This window comes from Panthera leo, chromosome A1 (assembly GCF_018350215.1).
Source record: "Panthera leo isolate Ple1 chromosome A1, P.leo_Ple1_pat1.1, whole genome shotgun sequence".
NCBI classification, from domain to species: domain Eukaryota; kingdom Metazoa; phylum Chordata; class Mammalia; order Carnivora; family Felidae; genus Panthera; species Panthera leo.
The window spans coordinates 147,186,268-147,202,334 of record NC_056679.1 but is presented as its reverse complement, the minus strand read 5'-3'; the positions used below and the strand labels follow the sequence as shown (position 1 = coordinate 147,202,334).

Here is a 16,067-nt window from a genome sequence, read left to right as displayed (position 1 = left end):
ATTTTTGTCATTTTTATGAATACAGCTCCTTCTATTAGTATGTTTTATTAAACTACTCCGTCTTTTCAATAAGGCCTGCCTCATTTCATTTGGGCTACATAGTTCTCACTTTGAGGTAGAAGTATTAAAAAAAAACTTTTTTGATGTGAATTTGATGAGAAGGCTGATGTCCCTCATTAATTTTGTGGGCTGGTTACTGTGATGCAGTGTATGTGTGTTAGATTGTGTGTGTGTGTGTGTGTGTGTGTGTGTGTGTGTGTGTGTGTAGTTCTAAGTTCACAGTTGATAAATAAGTGAGTTATGAAAAGAACCTTGACATGATGAATTTATTTAATATCTTTGTTGAGATATAACTACCATACGATAAAATACACATATTTTGGGGTGCCTTGGGGGCTCAGTCGGTTAAGCGTCTGACTTCCGCTCAGGTCATGATCTCACAGTTCGTGAGTTTGAGCCCTACCTGGGGCTCTGTGCTGACACTCACAGAGCCTGATGCCTGCTTCAGATTCTGTGTCTCCTTTTCTCTCTCTCCCTCCCCCACTCGCACTCTGTCTCTCTCAAAAATAAAGAAATGTTAAAAACATTTTTAAATGCACAAAATGGTACATTGTGACATATATATGCACCTATGAAACTATCATGTTAATTAAGGTACTGAACATTTTCATCACCCTCAGAAGTTTCCTTCTACCCCATTGTAGTCCCTCCCATCTGTCCCTTTTAGTTATACAACTACTTATCTGCTTTTTATCTATAAATAAGTTTGCATTTATAGAAATTTATATAAATTGAAACAGAAAATCCTTGGTCTTTGTCTGGTTTCTTTCACTCCACATAATTATTTTGAAGTCCCTCCATGTTATTGCTTGTATCAATAGTTCATTCTCTTTAGTTTTTTTAAAGATTATTTATTTATTTTGAAACAGAATGAGAGAGAGAACAAGCGGGGAAGGGTAGAGAGAAGAAAAGAAAATCCCAAACAAGTCCATGCTTAGCATGGAACCCAACATGGGTTTCCATCTCACCACCATGAGATCATGACCTGAGCCGAAATCAAGAGTCAGATGCTTATCTGACTGAGCTACCCAGGCACCCCAATAGATCATTCTCTTTCATTTCTGAGTGGTACTAAATTTGTACAAATATCTCACAATTTATTTATCCATTCTCTAATTTATGGGCATTTGGGTTGTTTCCAGTTTTGGGCTAGTACAAATAAAGGTGCTATGTACATTCATACAACCCTTTGAATGGACACAAGTTGTCATTTCTCTTGGATAAATACCGAGGAGTGGAGTGGCTGGATCATATGACAGATATATGTTTAAGTATTTGAGAAACTCTTAAACTATTTTCCAAACTGATTGTATTATTTTACACTGGTCTGAGTTCAATTCTTCCACATCCTCCCCAACACTTGGTATGGTGAGTCTATTTAATTTAAGCCATTGTAATGGTTATGTGGTAATATCTTTTTAGTTTAATTTAAACTTATCTAATAATAAATGCTGTTGAACACATTTTCTTATGTTTGTTCTCCATTCTTAGGTATATACCCTTTGTGAAAAGAATGTTCAAATCTTTTTACTAGGGTTTTATTTACTTTTTTTTGAGTCACTTGTTTTATTATTGACTTTTGAGAAATCTTTAGATATTGCAAATATCAGATATTTGATTTGGAAGTATATTTTTTTGATCTCTGGCTTTTTATTCTCTTAAAATTAACTTTGAAGAGCAAGAGTTTATAATTTTAAAGTACAATTTATCAATTTTTATGACTCATGCTTTTGATGTTGATATCTAGGAGATATTTGCCTAAACTGAATCCCCAAAGATTTTCATGTATATGTATATATGTGTATATATATATATATATATATATATATATATATATATATATATGTTTTTTAGTTCCAGATTTTACTTTAAGGTCTATAGTCCATTTTTGATTAATGTTTGTATATGGCCTGAGAAGTGGATCTAAATTCCTGGTTTGTTGTTGTTCCAGTATCGTCTATTGAAAAAACTAAATTTCTCTACAGAATTATTTTTTTACATCTGTAATAGTGTTGTGTCTTTGTGATGTTTCTTCATGCTCCTGATCCTTGGGATTTGTGGAGCTGCCTGGATCTGTGGGTATAGTTTTATCATATTTGGAAAACGTAGGGCTGTTATCCAAATATTTTCTTTCCCTCCCACTCCACAGACTTCATTCACATCTCTTTTAGGCTGCATATATAGATACGTACTGATGTCCAGTTTTTTTCTTCTCTCTGTATGTTTTATGCTGTGTGGTTTTTGTCTTAACATTCACTCATCTTTTCTGCTACAATGTCTAAGCTGCTTTATTTCCTCCTAGTATAGTTTTCCTCTCACACATTGTGGCTTTCATCTCTAGAAGTTCAGCTTGGGTCTCTTTTTGTATTTTCCATGTCTCTAACATTTTCAATATATGGAATACAGTCATAATAGCTGTTTTAATGGCATTTTCTGCTAATTCTAAATCTGTGTTTCCTGCTTTTATGCATGCCTATTAATCTGGAATGTATATCAGACATGAATTTTACCTTGTTGGGTATTAGATACTCTGTATTCCTTCATAATTTCTTGAGCTTTGTTCTCTTATAAAGACAAGTTACTTGAAAACAGTTTGGTCTTTCTGGGTCTTGCTCACAAGGTTTGTTAGACAGGACCAGTGAGGTTTTTAGTCTAGGCTAATTATTTCCCACCACCGAGGAAAGTTTCTTCTGGGTCCTGTGCCCAACACCCTGTGAATTAGTTTATTTTTTACTGAGGGATCAGGCACTTTTCCTAACTTGATATGAGCTCCAAGTGTTACACCCTCTGGTGATGCACCTCTGGTGCATCCAGATGGTTCTTTCCTTAGTGGTTTTTGTTTTTTTGTTTGTTTGTTTGTTTGTTTGTTTGTTTTTTTACTTGCATGAGGTGATCCACAGTCTGCTGAATTCCTGAGCGGGTACTCTGCAGATCCCTGTGAGTTCTCTCTGTTTCCTTCCTCCCAGCTCCTTCTTTTTATCTCAGAGGTTTGGCAAGGATGTACCTGGACTGTCCTTTCTATGCCATGGTGTGGAATCTTTCTCAAGGCAGTAAACCTGAACAACTGTAGGACCCACCTGGTTTATGATTGCCGCTTCTTTCCTAATGTTCGGTGTCTTCAAAACTGTTGTCTCATATGTTTTGTCTGTTTTACTTTTTTGGTTGTTTCAGGCAGAAGGGCATATCCAGACTATGTCTTGGCCAGAAACTCAAGTTCTCTTGAATCCCAAAGTTATCACTGGTAATGGAAAAAATAAAATAAAAAGATGCCAAATTGGCATACTTAACAATGAATATGGGAGAAAAAATAAAATATCAAAAGTAATGGCTCATAGGCATTGCTTTTCTGGCATGTAGTAGTGAGTTGGTGGCTGGAAGCAGATTTTTCAATGGTGGTCTTGAGTGTGGCAGATGTTCTCTTGCCTCCAGGTCTGCCAGGAATCCAGGAAACCTCGTAGAATTATGTAGGTGAGATTATGGACTTGGAAATACAGCCACTCAATTCTTTCACCTTGTTGAGAACTGAAATGAAATTTCAAAAAGAGTGTTTGCTATATTTACTGGCCATAATTTAAATCTATCAGCTCTAGTTCTTAGTGATCTGTCAGCCAAAATGTATAGAGCTAATGTTCTTATTTAAAAAAATAGTGAATGTCTCCATGTTACAAATAATTAATATTAACAGTATCTGTTGAATTATCCCATTCAGTGGATCAAAATTTCCATGGGCTTTGCAATTATGTGGATAAATACTGTCTTTCATGCCTCTCCAAGGCAGGGCTGCTCTTCTGTAGAATATTTATGAAATTTATTTATTTATAAAATCCTACCCTTTTATTTACTCTGATGATAATCCCAGAAGTAGAAATATCTGTGTACAGAATTCTCATTAAAAATGGGGGCAACTGGGTGGCTCAGTCCGTTAAGGGTCTGACTTCAGCCCAGGTCATGATCTCATGGTTCATGAGTTCAAGCCCCATGTTGGGCTCTGTGCTGACAGCTCAGAGCCTGGAGCCTGCTTCACATTCTGTGTCTCCCTTTCTCTCTGCCCCTTCCCCACTCATGCTCTGTTTCTCTGTCTCTCAAAAATAAATCAACATTTTAAAAAATGTACCTAGGGGCGCCTGGGTGGCTCAGTCAGTTAAGCATCGGACTTCAGCTCAGGTCATGATCTCACAGTTTGAGAGTTCGAGCCCCGTGTCGGGCTCCATGCTGACCACTCAGAACCTGGAACCTGCTTTGGATTCTGTGTTTCCCTCTCTCTTTGACCCTCATCTGCTCACACCTGTCTCTTTCTTCCTCACAAAAATAAATAAATGTTGAAAATACATTTTTTAGATGTTCGTACATTTTCATTCAGCAACATGACCAAGAAACATTCTATAGAAGAATGCATATACAGATTAGTCCATATTATAAAAATGTAGATAATTCTTTTTACAGTCCTTAAATTTATAAGATTTTTCCCCCACAAGTTACCTCATGTAATCCTCACAGTAGTTTTAGAAGTATAACAGAATTCATCACTTTTAACAGATTTTTAATTACACCTATAACATAAAATTTCAAAGATGTTAAAATGTAGGAGCAGGAAGTATTCTTATTTTATTATCTGGTCTACATGTATCTGTAGGTGAGAGTTGATTTATAGAGTTATTTTTAAGAAATTAATTCTAGGGGCGCCTGGGCGGCTCAGTCGGTTGAGCGTCCGACTTCAGCTCAGGTCACGATCTCGCGGTCCCTGAGTTCGAGCCCCGCGTCAGGCTCTGGGCTGATGGCTCAGAGCCTGGAGCCTGCTTCCGATTCTGTGTCTCCCTCTCTCTCTGCCCCTCCCCCATTCATGCTCTGTCTCTCTCTGTCTCAAAAATAAATAAACATTAAAAAAAAAAGAAATTCTAGAATTAAGTGAAATTATTTTTCTATATATACAAAATTTAACTGCATAGCAGTACCAGTTATTTCAATGTGGCATTGTTGACATGCCTTCAGTGGTTGACATGCCTTCAGTGGTTCATTATTTTTAGCCTAAGTTACTGTCTTAACTTTTCTAAACAAGTTGCAGTCGTTGAAGGGAAAAATAATTCAACCCAGTGAATTGAGAGTTCTAATTTGTTCCCTTAAAAGCCTCTCTTGTTAAAAATATTTTTTACAGGGATATATTGGTGTTAAGCCTTTCTACTTATAACTTGTATGTGAAGTGGAATAAGTGGTTACCTGCAAGTTTCATACAGTTTTTATCGCCATAAATGTTATGGATTAAATTGCTGATAGGAGTGCAACCATTTTAAAAACCAGATTGGCATTTAAAAACCAAATGACTCTGTCATTTCTCTACTAGGTATACCCTTCCCCCAAAATTCAGTATACTTATGCATCCAGAGACATGTACAAGAATGTTCCCTGATGCTTTTATTCCCAGCTACAGCATAAATGCCATTGGCAGTAGAAAGGGAAAGTGCTTGTGATACATTTCACTGTGAAATATTGTAAAGCAATGAAAATAAATTCACTGCAGTCACCTGCAACAACATTGTGAATGAAACCACAAACAGAAGAACACACATTGAAAGATTTTTTTTTACTATAAAGTTCAAATATAGACAGGAATAAATGGTCCTCTTATAGGAATGCATAGTTAAGTAGTAAAATTATAAGCCACACAAAGAGTGAGTCTATGATTGCCTTAATAAGCAGGAGATCAATTACCTTTGTGAGGCTGGAGGAAATCTGGAAGGGCCCTGTGAAGACTTTTAGAGTACTAGCAGTGTTTTTGTGCTCGGCCTTTGTGCTTGTTACACAGGTTGTCTCATAACAATAATTCATTTAGCTTTATTAACTTTATTTATTTATTTATTTGTTTGTTTGTTTATTTATTTGTTTTGTGTGCTTTTCTGTATGTATGCATTCTTTCAAATAAAGATTTTAAAGAAATGTGTATTATCACCCCTGAAAAAAAAATAATTGTACAGGTAGAAAATATAGCGATGCGCTCTATAAAGAAAAGGCTAAAGCATATACATTTCCTTCATATGAATGTAAAGTTAAAAGGCATGTATAAAAGAATGTAGGATCCAAAGAAATCAATTTCTCAGTAAACAGGAATAAAATTAGAACAAACGTCCATTAAACCCAAATCACTTAAGATTTTGAGAAAAATTACTAAGAGAAATAAAGGAATTGGCAGGAAAATGTATTTCTAACTGAGACTTTAGGGTTGGATTCTTTGACCTAGAGCACTGATGCTAATATTACTAGGACATTACAAACATTTAGTTGTTGAGAATTATATTTTATTCTATATCTGTCCTTAGCACATAGAGTAGAACCCAAAGGCAAGTGATGGTGAAGTGATGGTGAAGAGGGAATACTCATATTTGCTAGTGGAGCTGAAGCATGTTGGTGAATAACATGGATTCTTGAGACACACTTTCTGGGTTTTAATCTCAGTTTTACCACCTGTGTGACCCTGGGCAAGTTATTTACATTTTTAATGTCTCCATTTCCTCATTATGTTCATGGTTACTAGCTCACAGGGTGTCATGTTATACATAAAATGCTTCAACAAATATTTGGCACATAGTAAGCAATATACAAATAAGTGGAAATACTTATTACTGTCACCCTGAAGTGCTATGTGTCTGTATATGTAGTACTGAAGCTTACATAGAGGTAACTCTAAACTCTAAAGATTATGAAACAGTTTGCAGAAAGCAAGCAATGTATTTTAGCGATAGCAAAAGCCTGAGGAAGACTCATTTGTCAATAATAATTTTCCACTGCAGGTAGTTTTCCTTGAGGTCTGCTGAATGTACAAAATGGAAAGCATGACCATATGCTGAAAATTAAAGTGCTTCTATAAAAGGAAAGAAAGAAAATATGGAGAAATCACATTCTATTTGGCAATTTAAGTAGGATTCCCAGATAAAATACAGGATGCTACATTTGAATTTCAGATAAACTTTTTTTTAAGCATGAGCCAGATATTACATAGGCATCTTGTATGTTTGCAGCCAAGTCTGGCAACCCTAAATATTAGGAAATCTGTGTGTTTAGTTTCAAACCAAACTAAATGTTTAAACATGCATGGCTGTAGCCAGCATGTTATGTGGTCTGAGTAATATGGAGTCAGCATAAAATTCCCTTCTGACATTTTGAATTATTTTTCCAAAATGTTCCCAGTAATGAAATTCTAGAGTATGTGAATGAGCTTTCTAAAATAAAGATCCCATGCCCCCTTTCACATTCTTCAATACTCTATTAACTCCCCAGTATCCAAGGACTATAAAGTTCAGACTCCTTAACCTGATTTATAAGGCCATAAAAATCTGGCCCATACTACCTAGTAACTTCCCCCCCTAGGAGCCCCACACATATCGTTCCTGGGCATATCTAGACATTTAAAAGTGCTCAGTTCTTTCTGAAAACATTGTGTTCTTTTATATTCCTTCCTACTAAAAAATTCCTGCCAATCCTTTAAGCACTAACCAAATCTTACCTTCTGTAAGTAATTTTCCATATTTCCTCCAGGAAGAACCACTGCCTGTTCTATGATCTCAGTACTTTTTGTGTGAAGTGGCATAGGACATGTATTTCACTATTTTATTACCTGTCTTCCAAATGGAATTACAGAAGGTGAGATCTCTTAGAGTAGGAACTGACCCCCATTCACTGATGTATCCAAATTACATATTTTAGGGCTTGATTCGTGGAAGGTGCCCATCAAAATTTTAATGAGTAAGTGAGTGAGTGAATGAGTGGTTAAGTAAGCATATGAGTCATAGCTATGCTTCCAACATAAATCTCATCTTAGCTAGTAATGAGTGTTTGATTACTCACTCTAGAAAAAATCCAACATAGCTGATCATCAGTGTTGATGACTAAAACTAGAGAGAGCTGCAAGTGAACAAATTTGAAATGCAGGTGACAAAACAGAGTGGTTAATTCTGGATAAAACATTATAAATATGAAATATATATGTGTATATATATGATAACATACTATAATAAAAGTAAAAAAAAAAACTAGGAAATATATGACTCTATACTAGGAGCAAAGAACTAGACCATGACCAGTCAATCTCAGATCTTTAGAATAATGAGATGTGTATTAATTTAGAAAAATGACTTTACAGAGTAGATAACCCAGAAGCATTCTCTCCAGTCAGCTAGACTCCTCTTCTAAAACTCAACATTCTGTAGTCTGCTAGACTGGTTTAGTTATTGATATTTGAAGTTTTTTTTGAGAAACTGTGCATTCATTCTCTTGTTAGAATGTTTGTCACTTTGCACCATAACTCGTTATTTCTTTGAGTAAGTACTGTACTGTAAGAGCCCTGAGAAAGTAATGGGCCACAATATATTAATCTTTGCATTCTTAGCACATAGCAAAGAACTAAGGATGTATAGATGAATGGGCAGAGGTTCTACCTGATGTTTGTTAACTCTAGCTACCTTTTGACTCATCTGGACTCCTGTACAAACAATATTATTCACTTCATTTCACCCAAGTCCACTTAAATCAGAATCTCTGGTGTAGGGCCTTTGCATTGTTATGTTTTAAAAGTCCTAGCTTTTGGGACACCTGCCTGGCTCAGTTGGTTGAGCATCCAACTTTTGATTTCAGTTCACATCATGATCCCAGGATGGTGGGGCAGAGTCCCTTATCGGGCTCTGCACTGAGTGTGGAGCCTGCTTGAGATTCTATCTCTCTCACACTGCCCCTGTCCCCTGCTGGCTGGTTCGTTCTCTCTCTCTCTCTCTCTCTCTCTCTCTCTCTCTCTCTCTCTCTCCCCCTCTCTCTCCCTCCTCTCTTTCTCTCAAATTAAAAAAAAATGTTTAAAAAATAAAATAGAAGTTCTAGCTTTTAAAACAAGCACTGGTAACTTCATTTTCCTTAATAGAACCCCTCTAGAAGTAGGCTGATCTTTGTTAGTAAGTGGTGAGGGATAAGTATGTCTTGAGTATGATTTGAGTATGATTTGGGTTTGCTTGTTGTTGTTTTTTTTTACACTCTTGTCTTGGTAAGTGAAAGTTATAAATATGTTATTATAAAAAGATTTGTGATATGTTCTGATTAAAGAATTCAGTTTTTAACTTGCTACTTTAAAATGAATTACTATTGAAATAGCAGAAGGCAAAATCCAAAGGGAGCTCAAGCACATAAAAATATACAGATCTAGTCCCAGAAAGGAGTGGGAAATTTTGTAGATAATTCTGATCATGATAATTTAATTCAATATCTGAGTAGGAGAACAGAATTTCTAGATTTTCATCGTAATTTATTTAGACTTAAAAGAGAAATTGCAAAGCCATAAGCTTTAGATAAGAAAAACAAATAAAAGGTCAAATTTTAAAAGTCAGCCACTCATAAGAGGTACGAAAATTATTTGATAGCTAATGGGGGGCCCAGGGAAGAGGGGTTGTTAGGATCAAAAATAGCAGGCTCTTGAAAATAGGCTCTGCTGGCTAATTAACAGTCAGTAACAACATTGCAGGAGAAGAGACAGCCCAAGGGCTTTCTGTCTCTGCAAAGAAAAAAATAAGGGCTTTATCATGGTGCCCTTTTAATATACGAAAACAAGGATGCTCAGCCTGAAATTTAATTGTTCCTTTTTGACGATCATGGGTCTGGATATACATAGAGATGAAAAGGAGATAATTTAATGATTGAATTAAGTTATCTTTGTCTCCATTCAAGAGGTTAGATGGATCTCATCCTGAGAAGGATTGGTTGTCCTGATCTAAATGGTGGTCAGTATTCACAACATTCTAAGCCATGTTGGCAAGTAAATGCAGCGGCACTACTGGGGCCAGATGGCATCTACCTGAGGATTCTGGGTAAACTCAAGGATGAACTGGAACACTGATGGCCCTGGAGTGCTACCTGTTATCTCTCTTAATCTATGTATTAAAAATGTGAGAAAATTTGGAACTAATTAATTAATTAGTTGGTTAATCAAGTAATTTTAAAAGTCTCCAGAGGAAGTTCAAGGGAACTAGACTCCAGAAATCTCCATTTCATTTTTGGCCAGCTGGTTGAGTCTATTATGAAGAATAGAATTACTGAATATTTAAATATAATTACCTGAAAAGAAGCAACATGGTTTCTGTGACAAGAAATTATGCCCAGAGAAGCCATTGTTTTTTGAAGTCTCAAATAAATGAACTAACAAATAAAATCTTGATTCTCAAAAATTCTTTGATAACTTACCTACCACTCCAAAGTCAATATCATGGGTTTTGGGACTATAGTTTGCACAATGATGGGTCTGAAAAACATCCAGAGAAAAAGGCTAGGAGTAACTGAATACTTCTCAGGATGCAGATGTGTGTAAGGTCATGAGTACTCAGACTGATCTTATGAATATATGCATTTGTCAGTTACTGGAAGAAGATTCTCACAGTGAAATCTCCAAAGTGTGTATAGGTTGGCATTTTTTCTATTAGCAAAAACCTAAGCCAAAGTGGCTTGTCTACCAACACACCTTTACATGCCTGCATGAAAATGGGCTAAGTGCAACATAATGATGATAGAGTCAGTTAGGTGTATCTTAGGAATGAATTTGTGTAATTAGAGCAAAGGGCCTGGAAATCCTTCTAGAGTACTTCTTTGTGTTCAAAGAAATGCTTTCTATTGTGACCAGTTATCTATTCCCTCATGTCTTCTTCTCCTTTCTTCCTTTACCTTGCTTTTTAATTCCAGCATGCACACACAATAGCATCACGAGTTTACGTCTGGAAATCCATGTTCAGCTCTTATTGTCCTCAGCCAGAGGAGATGGTAGGCAGCAGTTTTAGGCCTTCAGGATGAGGGATCAGAACTCAGCTGGGTGTCTTATTATAAAATCCAATTCTGAATGAGGCTATTTTTTTAAAACAGTTCCCATGAAGCAGTCATAGAAATAAAAACCTCAGAAAATGATAGCTATTAATATTATAAATGAACTATAAATATGGCCAAATATGGAAATTCCTATTTTGTATGGGACTGCTGTGTCAAATTTTTCTTAGTTATAAAAGAGTGTAGTATATTTCACTACATTTGGAATAGATGAGGATTTTTTTTTTCTGGAAATGATAATGTCTTGATCTATGACAAAGAGAAATGTATATGATTTATCACAAAGATGTTTAATTTTCATTTCATTACATTATATTCTGTGAACATTTGTATCTAGTCTTTAATTAAACATGATTTATTCAAATTGAGGTCTGTTTCCGTTTAGATTGCTTGCAGTGTTAATCACAGAGCAAATAGCCTTCACCGCTAAAAGAACTCCTGCATTATACTAATATATAAATGCTTCCATGTAATTTGCATATGTTATCTGAGTCTCCATGATATTAGATATGTACCTACACAGAAATGTCTTACTTTTTTGCCTACTGTATTAAAGTACGTAACCCCTTTAATGTAACATTTGTATTTTTACAAATAATAGATTTAAGGTAGTTTTTTAGCTTAAAAAATTAAAAAATGGACCAATAATAAAAGGTCACTCTGTATCAAAAATTGGGTATGGAGAGGGGTGCCCAGGTTTCTCACTCAGTTAAGCATCCAACTTCACTTAGGCCATGATCCCATGATTTGTGGTCTCCAGCCCCACATCGGGCTCTGTGCTGATGGCTCAGAGCCTGGAGCCTGCTTCAGATTCTGTGTCTCCCTCTCTCTCTGCTCCTCCCCTGCTTGCACTCTGTCTCTCTCTCTCAAAAATAAATAAACATTAAAAAAAATTTTTTTAAAAACTGTGTATGGTTTTTCACTTCAGCAAATGCAGTTCCAGTTTATTCCACGTAATGTTAACCTCTGGATAAAAGTGTAACTACTGTTTATTTCAGAGTCCAATATTCTTAATTATAATTTTCTTTGTTGATGGTTGTAAATCTGGCCTGATGATCAAACAGCTAGCAGGTTCAAACGTTGATGTGTCTCCATTCGATTCACCTTTCACATGTATTAAGTATTTTTTATTGTTTAAATACTTGGAAGAAGTAAGGAAGCCAAGAACAATAGTGCCTGCATATCCTTACAGGCATATAAAATGATTCTTCGTAGTTCTCAACGTCATTGACTATGAAAACTTTCTTCTATTAACATCTTAAAGCAGCAAGAAATGGGTTTGATTTTACTCATGATGGATAGTTCAACATTAAAATGACAAAATGCTTAGTGCCTCTTACCTGATAATTAAAATAGAGGTTGTACCTATTAGCATGAAATCCTGTGTGGGTCTCTCTACTCTGCTTGCCTTCTTTCATTTCTGAATTCCATCCCAAATTTGGCTTCACTAGGTCTATCTGAAGTACAAGGGAACAGAGGATACCCTCCCACCCAGCTCCAAGTCTTTAGTGCCAAAAGATGAAGGCCATTTCTCTCTACTGGCACTCACAGTTCATCATAATCTGTCCCCTGTCTACATCTTCAAATTTAGGGCCCCAGCACCCGCCTTTGCACTCTATGCTCCAGACAGGCTGGCTATTCATGTTCCTGAATACACCATCATACGATGAACGTTTCTCTTCAAAGTTGTGACTCATTCTGGTTTCCTTTTTGGAAATACATTACCATCCCCTTTCTGTCTTTAATCTTAATTAAACCTTTCCTTCAAGATCAAATTATATTTCCCTTATGTGGTCTTCAGACATCAATACTCAGTTTCTTCCCTGTAAGTAAATAAAAGAATAACTTGTTATATCTGACTTTATAAAATAAGGCAATTCATTCTCCAACATGAAGATTTAATTTCTTATTAGCCATTGACATATTCTCATCTTTAAAAAAAAATGTAGTCAATGTGATGCAAGGTGAGACATAGTAGGCATGTTCCCAAGTAGCCAGATGCTGCAATTGCCTTACATTGAGCTAACAATAAAATAAATAGCACAGTGATTTCTGTGCTTCTTTCAAGATGTAATGAAAATGTTTTTCATGTTAGTCCAATACAAATCAAGACTATGTGAAATTTTCAGTAAGACTATAAAAAAGTTAAATATTCCATCAGATAAGGAATAAATGGCAACCCCCCCTTCCTCTCCTCCCTGCTTTCTCCCTTCCTGTCTTTCCTCCCTTCCTCCTTTCTTCCCCTCCTCCTTCCCCCTCTTCTCTCCTTCCTTCCTTTCCTCCTCTGGAGAGTTTATTTTCAAATATTAGGGAGGTTGTTATATTTTATGGCACACAACTATTTTTAAAGATTATCAGATTCTGATTTTATCCTATTATTTGATGTCATAAACTACTCATATTATCTAGATTCTTTGAACACAGTTAAGAACTGTCTCTACTCTCAAACTTTCACAGTTAACCAGAAACCAAAAAGGATGTCTTTTTCAGAGAAAGTCATCACCTGCCTAAGGAATTTTAGGCCTAACTTTACAGTAAACTTAAAATGAGAGCATAACCAACACTGATACTAAGAGGAGACATTGTTTAGAAAAAAGAAGTTAAAAAGAAAAGGCAAAATAGAGGTTTTCTATTCTGGTATGTTGTTCTTGTTCAGTCTTGAGAGGGTAATTTATGATCATATTGCTTTAAGCACTGTAGAAACCCAGATCCTAAAAATAAATACATTTTGGTACATTGTAGTGTACCAAAAGATACATTACACATCTGAAACAATTTGCTTGAATTGTCTGGGCCACTATTTCTAATCCTTTGTTAGAAATTTTATCAAGAAACATTTTGGGGTACCAGTGGTCTCCCAGATAATGTGTGGCATTCACAGAGATACAACGAACAGTGCAGGACAGGGTCTACATCTGTAGAACTGGCAGTTTGACTGGGTGAGAGGGTGAAAGGCACATAAATAGACAATTTCTAGGCAACCCCATTCAGGTCTGTAAGGAGCTGTGGGAACAAGGGCAGAGAAGGAGTTCATCAGGAGTAGATGATAGAAAGAGAAAGCAATGGGGAGTGGTTGCATGTTCTCCAACTACTTTCCAATTCCCACAGAACCTAGCCTGGTGCCGTGCTTAGAGGGAATGATGTGTAAGTTATCACTGATAGATATTTGACTGAATTAGTCATTATTTCTTGTTTCATTTAAAATCATATTCGTTGTATCTGTTGTCCAAAATTAGCATGGAAATTAGTATAATTTGCTGAATGTTTTATATTTCATGATTTTGCATCAGGTATAATAATGGTATATCAAAGGTATAAGTCCCTTTAGTCATCCTAATTTTAGAAACCCCTGAATGAGATTAGGAAGAGATCATCATTTACATTTATTATACTTTGCTTAATGTAACGAGCTTTAGCTATTAACTCTAATTTGCTTCTCATCGCATTCATCAAAGGCGAACTATTTAGAAACTAAAACATCTCTGTCAGTTAGAATTTTAATGAATTAAGATGAAATGAGACAGTGTTAATTGGCAGTTGTTGCTGCAGGGAAGGTTTCTAGATCTTGTAAGTGATACCAATTCATCTCTCTATCAGGGTTAATTTGCTCGATTTAATTCTAAGGATACACTGAATATTTCCCCAAACTATTCATATTTATTTTCAGGATTGGAGAATGGTCTGGTTCTGCTGGTCTTTCGTTGGGATTATCAATTTCATTTGAACTTGATTATTAATCAGTTGTTGATTTTGAGCACTGTTTCTATGATTGACTCAACACATAGACACACACTCACAAACACACAAAAGTAATAACATTACTTAGATTTTGTTTTATCTGAAAGGCCTAAATCCTTCCAATAATTAATCGTTTTTTTCCACCAATAATTCTCATTTTCTCTATTCTTTCTCTTTTCCTCAGACATAAATGAATGTGAAGCAGAGCCATGCAAAAATGGTGGAATATGTACAGACCTTGTTGCTAACTATTCCTGTGAGTGCCCAGGTGAATTCATGGGAAGAAATTGTCAATACAGTAAGTATGCATATATGTATACATTTTCCTTGTTGTTTGCATAGCCTCCATTTATTATGGAATCTGGGTCAAAATCAGTATCATTTGCTTCCAGAGTTCCTAACTTATTGAAATGGCACATTTTGTATTTGTTATTGTTAATGTTGCTAATACACGTATCTTCCCCAGGATTGGTCTCAGTGCATGCTAGGCATAGAACTTGACACTTTGTGGTCCGAAAGGAAGGCAACAGTTCTGCAGAGATCCAAGTGCATCTCTTTTATGAATCCCATTTTGGCCTTTGAGTATGTGTATGACCTGAATTTCCACCAGAGTGGTCACTTCAGACAGTAAATTTACTTCAGACAGTAAATTCGGGGTGCTCTAACCTGATAGCCTCTATCACAAATAAAAGGAGGATTTGTGTTGAGCTGGCATACACATTAGTAAGAATTTTACATACTGGTTATTTGCCTTTTTGGAAGCCTAAGAGAGTAGGGTCTTGTGATGATGGATCAAATGATAGGACAGCGATTTTCTTGAAGTGTTTACAAAGAAGCACAAAGTGGCCCTTTTTCCGCCAAAGAAACAAAAACTAGGAAAAGATGGTAACAAGATAATAGTCACTGTGATTAAACCAGAATCGGACACAAATACCTGCTAATGAGAACAATAATGATATCACTTAATCATTGTTGGACCCTTACAGAAACTCCATAGTGCTACTGCTTTGATGTATATTATACTATTAGAGTATCACATTATACAAATCAGAAGGCAGATGGAGATGAGAATTCAGAGGCAGAAACTGAGACACATAGGGATGTGGTTTGCCCAGGCTCTCTCAGATAGTGACGAAAACAGGACTAGAAGGAATGTAGAATTTTGGCTTGGGATTCCTAGTTCAGTGTCTTTTCCTAAATCAAGATATCTCTTCAGACAGAGTTGAAAGAAATAAACATGAAAACACACTACACCTTCCATCTCTCTTACACATGAACATACGCACACATACACCCCCCCCCCCACACACACACACACTCATACACTCCTTCCTTTTTGGTTAGAGTAACAATTTTACATGTCATTTTTCCTCTCTTCTCTTTGACAAGGATACTTTATAAAATAAAACATGGAGAATTATTGAAGAACT

The 16,067-nt window shown here is 35.9% G+C and overlaps 1 protein-coding gene across 1 annotated transcript in view; it reads left to right on the top strand.

The window, feature by feature from the left end:
• Positions 1-16,067, top strand: part of EDIL3 (EGF like repeats and discoidin domains 3) — a 320,227-nt gene that overhangs the window by 126,954 nt on the left and 177,206 nt on the right. The window contains exon 7 of the mRNA XM_042955963.1: positions 14,822-14,935. Within this exon, the coding sequence (XP_042811897.1) occupies positions 14,822-14,935 (114 nt within the window). The remainder of the gene's footprint in view (positions 1-14,821; positions 14,936-16,067) is intronic.